This window comes from Oryzias melastigma, linkage group LG7 (assembly GCF_002922805.2).
Source record: "Oryzias melastigma strain HK-1 linkage group LG7, ASM292280v2, whole genome shotgun sequence".
NCBI classification, from domain to species: domain Eukaryota; kingdom Metazoa; phylum Chordata; class Actinopteri; order Beloniformes; family Adrianichthyidae; genus Oryzias; species Oryzias melastigma.
Window position 1 is genome coordinate 27067182 of NC_050518.1, and position 9789 is coordinate 27076970.

General features: G+C 36.7%; 1 protein-coding gene across 1 annotated transcript in view; it reads right to left on the reverse strand.

Annotated features, from left to right (window-relative positions):
- ctnnbl1 (catenin, beta like 1) overlaps nt 1–9789 on the reverse strand; it is a 69492-nt gene that overhangs the window by 30785 nt on the left and 28918 nt on the right. Inside the window, exon 12 of the mRNA XM_024293726.1 lies at nt 2270–2367. Within this exon, the coding sequence (XP_024149494.1) occupies nt 2270–2367 (98 nt within the window). The remainder of the gene's footprint in view (nt 1–2269; nt 2368–9789) is intronic.

The following is a 9789-nucleotide window of genomic DNA, read 5'->3' on the forward strand; positions in this document are numbered from 1 at the left end:
GATGTCAAAATAAAAGCTCAAATGTTCATTATGAGGCTATTCAGCTTTTGTCAGATAGTTTGACGCTGCAATGTCTCACCAACTTGTCTTAGGCCAAAAATGTAGCTTATATGACACGAGGACACGCAGCAGGAGAAATAATCGTTCATACTACACATTCTCCATGTGTTACTTTCAGTGTACGACTTTTATAAGCCGAATTAATTTATGCGGCTCCAGACACATTTGGTTTTTATTGTATTGGTCCAAAGTGGCTCTTTCAACACTTTGGGTTGCCGACCCCTGGTCTAGAGTGATTAGATGAAGACCACCATCAAACCACATCTCACTGCTGCCGATTGTTTACCAGCAGACAGAGGATCAGTGAGCATCCACCTGCATCCTGACAGTAGAAACGCCATGCTGGGTGTCAGAAGAGAAGTAAGAACAGTAGTAATAAATGCACTTTGAATGATCTGATCGGCCATAACTGTTCTATAGGAAACTGGAGGATTTCAGAAGATTGATGTTCTGAAAAATCAATAATACAATGCTGAGAATTAACACACTAAAACAATCACAATGCCCACAAATAACAAGCAATGACTTACTACTGCTGCAACAACTACTATTGCAATAATAACTACTACAACTACTGCCATTACAATATCTGCAATGACAACTATTACTACAACTGACACTACAATACTACAAATATTACAATAGCTACTACCCCACTAGTGCTGGACGATATGACGATATATATCATGTGGGCGATAGAAAAGTGTCTATATTCCCATTTCTCCTCTATCGTTTATATTGTTGCTAAGATAATTTGATCAATTACTACGCCAAATGTCATTATCAGACCCTTCAGGACTTTGCGTGATTTGTTGGGTACCCTTCAACTTTTTATTTTCACCGCAACTTTACGAATCTACCGTGACAGCAGTCATGGATGACGATGCAGCTTCGTGACCGTTTCTCTTCTGACTCCCTACCGGGAGTCATGCTCTCTTTTATTTTCTCTCTGACTTTTTTCTCTTCAAGACACTTGTGAATAGTCACCCCGCAGGAAGGGTGGCGGTCCACTGCGCGCAAACATGCATGAGGCAGAGTTAAAGTGCTGCTTCCAAACGTGCACGCAGCAAGGTGAAGGTGCCCTGAGCGCATGCATGCACGCGGCGGTGTGGGGTGCAGGTACGGAGCGGTCTGTCATTTTGCGCGGCTCAACATGAGAGAAAGACAGAGACGCTCTGGACATTCTGAGCCTTTCCAGTTTCTGTGGAGAACATGGAAATCTGAGGATTAATCTGATTATGCTGTTTTTTTAAGTTTATATTTTTTTCACTGGAAAACGTCATTTATTCTAATGTTTAATCAACACACAAATATTTGTGTTATTATGAGCAGCAAGGGCCAAAAGTTCATTTTGTGTTTCACATTTCTAGTCAGGTTAAATTAAAGCCCAGCAACATTGTATATTGTGACAATGAAGGGTTTTCCTAGAGCGTCTGTCACAATAAAGAGTTGAAATATGAGAATGTGAAGTTCATTTCATAATTAACATTTTTAGGCGCTTTTCAAAACAATATTATATTAAAAACATCACAACTTTTGTTGCAACTTTTCACAAAAGCTGCTGTAACATCAGGCATATTTTCAGAGAATAGCTGAAAATATACTTTATTGTCGTATATGGTGATATATATCGTGTCGTGATATAAAATATTTTATATTGTGATATTTTTTTCCATATCGCCCAGCACTAATCACTACTGTTTTAACGACTACTACTACTGCTGCTTGTACTACAGCTGCTGTACCTACTACCACAACTGTAACTACTATTATCAATACTGCTCCAATTACAAACACAATAACTGCTACTAGGACGGGAAGGAAAAAAACGAGCAAAAGTCGACACTTCAGGGAAAAACAACAGCTGAACCACAGAAGAATCAACGGCAGCGAAGCTCAAGTGTTTCTTTATCACAGAAAGCAGCATCTGAACAAACCAGAGGACGTCTGTTAAAACAGACCATAATAAGACCGAGAGCAAATATCTGCCCATAACGCTAACGTAGCTGAAACCAAACAAAGCATGCCGACTAAAGTCACTTCCACCAACTGTCAGGCAGAGGGATGATCTCTGCTCGGTACTCTGCATTGACACATTCATTCAAAGAAAACAAACAGAGAAAAACATTTCATAGAACACCTAGATGAAGCAACTTCTAATGTCTAAACAATACTGCATATGAGGGAATGCTGCTTTTTGAAGACCAACCTTCTCACAGTCGTTCTCTGTGAACTTGTTGAGGAGTCGGGTTCTCTGCTGCGACTTCAGATTTCTCAGCATGGAAGCGATGATGGAGCACACGTGTTCTGAAAAAAAGGTTACCATTAGATGGTGAATAAGGAGCAAGCATGCATCTTAAAACTTGACAAAACTCGTGAATTTCTAATCTTGAAATGACAGCTGCAGCTCTTGCAGACTAATAAAAAAAAGCTTTGACCATCAGAAGTAAACGCTTCAGAGGGTTTTACAGTCAGACGTTTGTAATTCTGCAGGTGCACGATCCTTAAGTATTGAAAGGAAACCCACAGCGCTCTCATTTCAGGAGACGTCGGCTCTGAGAACCTGCTGCTTAACAGTCACAGGCCCGAGAACCAGCAGAACGAGGAGCATTTAATAATGTGTAATTAGAGCAGGAGGCCAGCCCAGCATGGCTGTGCTTTCAGAGAGAGCACGCAAAGAACAAGAGGAGAAAATGTTGATGAAATTTAAAAATCAATTTTCTCTCAGGAACGCTGGAACAAGTGTAACGCTTTAGCTGAGGCCAAATAACATTTCAAGCAGTGATAAAAATTGGCCTGCAGCAGCTGTGAGGCCGTTTAGCCGGGCAGAGGTCTGAACTCGTGCTCGCTCACTAACGGAACACAAACTCGTTAGCTTCAATGAGAGCCGCCGTGAACCACATTCAAACTGTTCCAGCGCTGGAATCACAACAATTTTAAGCCTTTAAAATGTGTAAAGGCGTATAAACACAAGAATATGGCACAACGTCTCTGCATAGAAGGATAGCAAAAAGACCAAAAGAAGAAGAAAGTAATTGGACTTTATCAACAAGGGGTCAATATTCTCTCTCAACGAGGCTTTGCAGTTGCTAAGCAACAGGAGTGCAGGAATCAATCCCATTCCTGCTTTTTAAAAGGGGTCTTGTTTGCTGTCAGCTCCCTTTGTGCAATCCCCTATGACCTGCAGCGTCTTCACGCACAAGACTTTGAAGCTGGGAAAACTAAACGCCGTAACACCTGCCCTTGTCCAAACTCACAAATATCTGTCAAGAGCAGCGAGGAGAGAAGAGAACGCTTTCCACAAAAATACGGAGAAAAAAAAACACAATCTCTTTCAGTGCTGCTAGCTGAGGAAGACGACAAAGTGTCTGAAAACTGTTAAGTATTTGGTATGTTAAATTCTTTCTACGAGAGTCACTGAAATCCTTGAAAAATGACATTATAATTTTAACACAAAACGTGAAAAATAGATGAACAGCTTGAAGGGAAAGAGTGACAAGAAAACAACATATTTGTTAAGAATAAATAGAAAACGAAAACACTTGAGTGCTTTTGTTGAAATAAATAATAATAAAAAATAAATAATAGATAAAGAAACAAAAGTTTCAGTGTATTGTTAACAAATAATCCTCCCAGTTTCTATTCAGAGAGAAACTGAAAAGGATTTTTGTAGAATCAAAAAACCTGCTAAATACCCATAGATTTTTAAAACTTAATACAACAAACATTAAATTAATTCAATAATCCTGCTTTTACATCAGAATATACTGTTGGTGGTTTAATTTCATGTAACAGTTTGCAATTACTAATCCCACAAGAAAACATAAAAAACATCAAATGTATGTAGCGGCGAGGTCTTTTTACCTAGAAAATGACGTATATCACGTGATTCCATACGCTGAATCCATTCATAAAAGATTCAACTCACTCTGTGACGACACAATACAGTCCAATTCTTTCACCTGAATAGATACAAACTTCTTTTTTTTCATCTTTCACTTAAAACTCTAAAAAAACAAACCCTTCTATCAGAAAAACAACTTTTTTAACTACTTTTAATTTTAATCAATAAAAACAAAATGTCTTAAATTTTGGGTCTTTTCAAATGTTTTTGGGTGTTTTGTTTTTTTTTACAAAGTGTGTCATATCAATTATTCATGTATGTTTTTTTCAAAAAACTTTCTTTTTATTTTGTATTTTTGTTTAGAAACTGTCACAAAACTGGAGACATTTCATTTATTTATGTTGAATTGGTTACAAATAAAATTAACGTGAAAGTTTTTGTTTCTCATGACGTTCGATTTTGATTAGTGACTGGTTTGGTTTGGTGAAGGGGAGGGGTTAACCAGTTATGTAGGCTAGAGACGCTACGCTAGCCTGTTACCATCGTCCAAGACATGCAAAGAGTGACGCCATATTAGACAGGGCTGTATACGGCCTAGAAGATACAGTAAAATGACCATAAAATGCTTGATTTTGGTCTGATTTTAAAAGGAATAAACACTGATCTTAATGAAATTAAGACCCAGGCCGTGGTATTAATGTCTTTGTAACAGGTAAACAATTTTTAAAACTTTTCTATAAATTCTAGAGCCAGGAATCGATTAAAGAAAAAAAACTAATTAATGACAAATCTGGAAAAAATTAATAATGATTAAACCCTTTTTTTGTTAGTATTTTCCATCTGCAAAGAATCATAATATGAAATCACACACAAAACTGTACATTTAGAACATTTATTTTTTAGCCTTTTAAAACCTATAGAGTCTATAACTCAGTTTTTGTCTATTTGAATTGTCTGTATTTTCCATTTGAAAGGATACCTGCTGCTTATTTGGTATAATTTGAAACAGCACAACCTCTACTATGTAACCTAACTATATTTTGTCATTTTTCAAAGTTGTATTCAAAAACTAGACAAAGTCATGCAAAAAGTCATAAAAAAATGTTTAACAAACTGTTTTACAACATAGAATGAAAGTCTTTATTGTGTTTGTGTGGAGAGTTCATCTGACAATCAGAAAAACATCGTTCCTTTCAGTTTTCACACCGAAGATAGTTCAGAGAAGCTCAACCATGTAACTTTAGTTTACAACACTAAAGAAGTGGCGTCCCACTACCCATCAGCCCCGCTGAGAGCAGGTGAACCTGAGAGTGACCTCTCCCTGACACACTAAACGGTAAAATCTTTAATTAAAACTCTGCACTTCCTGGAGGCAGCCCTAATTTCAATGGAGACAAGCCCATTTCCTGTAAACAATGACAGGGAGGCCGTCTGCCATTTCCAAAAGGACACTGCTTTATCAACTTGATCCAACAGGTAATTGATGTCACCACCTTCACGCCCGGCCCAAGAGGCTATTGATCGCTGGCTCAGGAGCATTTTCTCCAAAGGCCTGAAAACTAAACAGACCCCTCCCTGGAGATTTAAAGAAGGGGGGAAGCAGGATTGCATTGTGGGAACCTGATGGAGGACAAAGCTAAATAAAAGTTTCCTCATCTGTCTTCAGACCGACAGAAAATCAATGTTTCATCCAGCGTTTGCTGCATGTTTATATATTCAGAAAAAATAGATAAAAAACACCAATAAAAGTCCTAAAGAAGGTGACAATATATTGATTTTGGTTTGTTAAAAGTTTCTACACAAAACTCCAACAATCAACTGTGGTTAGAATCCACTGGAGCTGAGGCTCCGTTATCAGTTACTGAACATTAATGACAAAAATTCTGATAAAAAAACAACTATCTGTGAGGAATGCTCTAACTCGTCACTAACAGACCTGGGTTAAATGCATCATAGTTTAACAAAGAAACAATAAAACTTTAAAAATGTTTTAATGTTAAAAAAATAAAAGAATTCTGCTCTACTTTGAGGAAAAAAAACTCATGCGACAAGTTTGAAATGCTGATTATTTCATGGTATTTAAAATATAAGATGAGTTTAGTAAACTACCTGTTAAAAAGCTAAAACTTTCTGTGTCCGAGAAAAAGTTGTGGGTTTAAAATTAGACAATTCAAGTTTTATTCTTTATATTATTGTTTTGTTTTTACCTGTGAATCTGAAAATAGCAAACCTTTCTCATTTGTAATAAAAACATGAATTTAGAGCACAAAATAATTTTAGATTAGGATTTTCTGTCTTTAATCTCCTTTTAGCAGTATAGAGTGAATGTGCGAAACCTGTTTTATTCTTTATAGCTCGTGTCAAAGTCAAGGCCCCGGGGCCGGATCCGGCACTCCAGGTAATTCTATCCGGCCCTCCAGATCTTTTTATTTCATTGTTATTAATGACTTGATGTTATCTTGCTCTTATTTCAAACTTATATAATTTTGACAAAATATATTTTTTATGGAGAGTAAAATATTGAAAGTTATTTAAGGTTTAAGTTGATTTATTCTGGAATATTATCCCTGCCTTTTTATCATTCATAATTATGTTCTAAAGTAACAGTTTTAAAGTCTTAAAATTGTCATTCTAATAGCTTTTTGGGCTATTTTGGCATTTACTAAGTTTTTTTAGGCTATTTTGGAGTTTAGCTAATATTTCCGATCCATGCTAGCTGTTTTGGCTAATTTAGGCTTTTTTTCAGTTTTTTAGCTTATTTTGAAGTTTAGCTATTTTTTCTGCCACATACTAGCTGTTTTGGCTAACCTAAGGTGTTTTTTTGTTTTGTTTTTTTACTTTTTAGGACAATTTGGCATTTAGTTTATATTTTAGCTAGCTTTCAGCTTCAGGATCATTAGCTATCAATTTCATCATCTTCAGCAGCCAAATTCACCTTACAGCATTCACACTAGTTAAAAATTATTATATTAATTAATTAATTATTATATTAGTAATTATGTTAAAAAGTTATGGTTTTAAAGTTTTAAAAATGTAGTTTTAGAGTGTTCAACAAATGTTTATTCTGTTCGACCCAAGGTGTGTTTTGGATTTTGCCCCCTCGTGCGATTGAGTTTCACACCCCTGCATTGATTTAACATGCACAGAAAATAAACGCTAAATATTTATTTTATAACGGTTCGTAGTGGTTAGCTCTGCTCAGTCTTCCCTAGCTGATTACCAACATAACCATCATTCATGATCTGTTTGTGAGTGAGCAGTTTAGTCCTGTTTATCAGTGATCAAAGTAAATCAGGCCTCAAATGTTTAAATGATGAGGATTTCATTGCAGTGTTTTAAGAGTTGAAATATCCCCTCAGAAAGAAATGCCATATGTGGAGGAAATGGTAATTAGATGCGTCTTTGCACAAGGATTTAACAACAAATCTCCCTTTCTGAGAAACAATAATAACAGGATTACACAGTAAGACAATGACAACAAAGATCACAATCAAATTTGTTTCATCTAAAATGTTACTGATCTCCATCAGAGCCAGAGGCGCCGAGGATAAGAGCGAATGATTAAATGAGACGATCTGAGATCGTCTGCTTTTGATTAAAAAAGGGGATTAAAACTTTAGCGCTTAATCCAGATAAGTCAGCATATCTCATATAGTATGAAGGCTTTTCTTTACATAGTATATTCACCGCGAAAAATCAAACTAACAACTTGATTGTGAAGTTTTTTGTTTGATTAAAAACAAAACCAAAAAAAGTCAGGATTTCTGAGACCAAAAACATTTGACATTAACCAACAAGAGCAAAAACAACATTATTGTTTCCTGTTTGATGCTATCAGTTTCTCACATTATTGACTTACTTGTAGGAATAGATTTCTAAAGATCCTGCAACACTGACAAGAGTATGTCAGAATTTGGTTTTCCTTTGATGGATTCATTGAGTTGTTGGTTTGAAGCTGAATTATGCAACAGAAGAAGAGACGCTTTTCACTCTGGTTTCTCTTTGTTTTGACTGAACTGCAAGAATGTGGGAGACCCCCCTGGAGGATATTTGTGGAACTTGAACCAAGCACCACTCACACTGATGAAGCCGCTTGGATGAGTGGAGAAACGTTCCAAGGAAAAAGTTTCTAAGTCCACGACTCAACTTCAAGACAACACTGATGTGTGCTGCTGAAAGCTTCATTTGTCACACACGAGGCCTCGGCTGTTCCTCAGAAGAACTATTGAAATTAAAACCTCAAATCAAACACGGTAGTCCTCAACATCATGTTTTGGTACAAAAGGACTAAAATATTAATTCACAAGTGAAGTTTTTCTGGTTGAATAAAAACTAGCGGCAGTTTCACCTTCACTGACCTTGCTCTTGTGTTAGCTTTCTGTTACCATCCGGAGTCTTTTAGCAAACTTAGCATTTGACAAACCGCTTTTGTATTTTCAAGAAATTCTTACAGCAATAAAATAAATTGCATCACCATTTTCAGCAGAAACCTTCAGCATCTTCAGCAACTACTTTCAGTAAAAAGCATTCACACTAGCATTATCACAGGTAATGCAAATTTTCTAGTTAGAATAAATGTTGAAGCTTTAAATGCTTAATAGAGAAACAAAAGTAAGAGAAAAACCTAAAAAAAGAATTTGTAAACAAAATAATAAAACAAAACTTGTGTTGTTCTTTAGAAGTTTACGTGAGCAAAAGGCATTTCACTTCTATCAAACGAGCTATCACATTTTATTCTAAAGGCTAACATCTGGCAGGACAGCGGCGGTATAAAGTGCGTCTGTTTGTCTAATAGAGGCCTCTTCCAGTCAGCAAGCCTCACTCATTACATGTTTTATTACATTCATTAGAAAATAAGGGTCAGGACTCGGGTAGGAAGGTGTTTGTGTGGCGCTGAAATGACTCGCACAACAAAGACCTCGCCTCACTACAGCTGCCTCTTTACTAACACAGCATGCAGATGCACAGACACACAAAAAAGGACATTCTCCCCCAATCAGAGCTGGAGATGGAGCTAGGACTATTGTGCCTCACCATGTAAATTAGTTGTTTACTTCTGTTCCTTCTCGGAGTTGCTCGCATCATTAGCCACCTAAATATAACAACCGGCTGCCACCAATTTCCATCACACCATCTCATTTCACTGGTAATGACAAAGTACACGCAACAATAAACTGAGACCCTGAAATAAGTGGCATTGTTGTGACAGGAACACTCATAAAGCTGTAAAGTGTCATTTTTGTGTGACTAGTTTCTCTACTTTGATGCAGATCTCTCTTCTGAAGTAATTACGTCCGCCTCTGTGCTCACAACGCAGAGAAATCCCCGTGGATTTGAACTGTTTTGATTTTAGATAGAATTCTAGAAGGAATCAAAGTTGTGGATGGAAAGAGCAACGAGTGTGAGAAGTGAGACGGACAGAAAGGTCCTTCCCTCCTAATTACTTCTGTTTGAAGCATATAATAGCTAATTAAGAGTTGTGGTGTTATTTAGGAGGACCACTTCATTCGTGACATTTTTAATTACTCTAAAACAGAAAGATGTTCTCTTAGCATTACGCTATGACAGGAGTCTTATTATGCTTTAAGACTCACTCCTATGTAAATCATGTTTTTGGTATTTTTAACCTGTTCTCGTATCCCTTTTCTTATAAATAGAGCTTAAGAATTTAAGCTTAGAGCAAAACAGTTCAAATTAAACTAGATTACCTCAAAGATGTGTCAGAGAGCGGTTCCTGGTCCTGTATTCAGACTGAAAGCTTGTTATTAGGGGAAATGAACCCTGGTTCACTTTAAAGTCTCCCTCTGATGAAAATCCTGTTCTTTCAGTTTTTAACATGTCTGTGTGTCATTTTTCTTCTGAAAGAGGACAAGTGTAATCAGAAA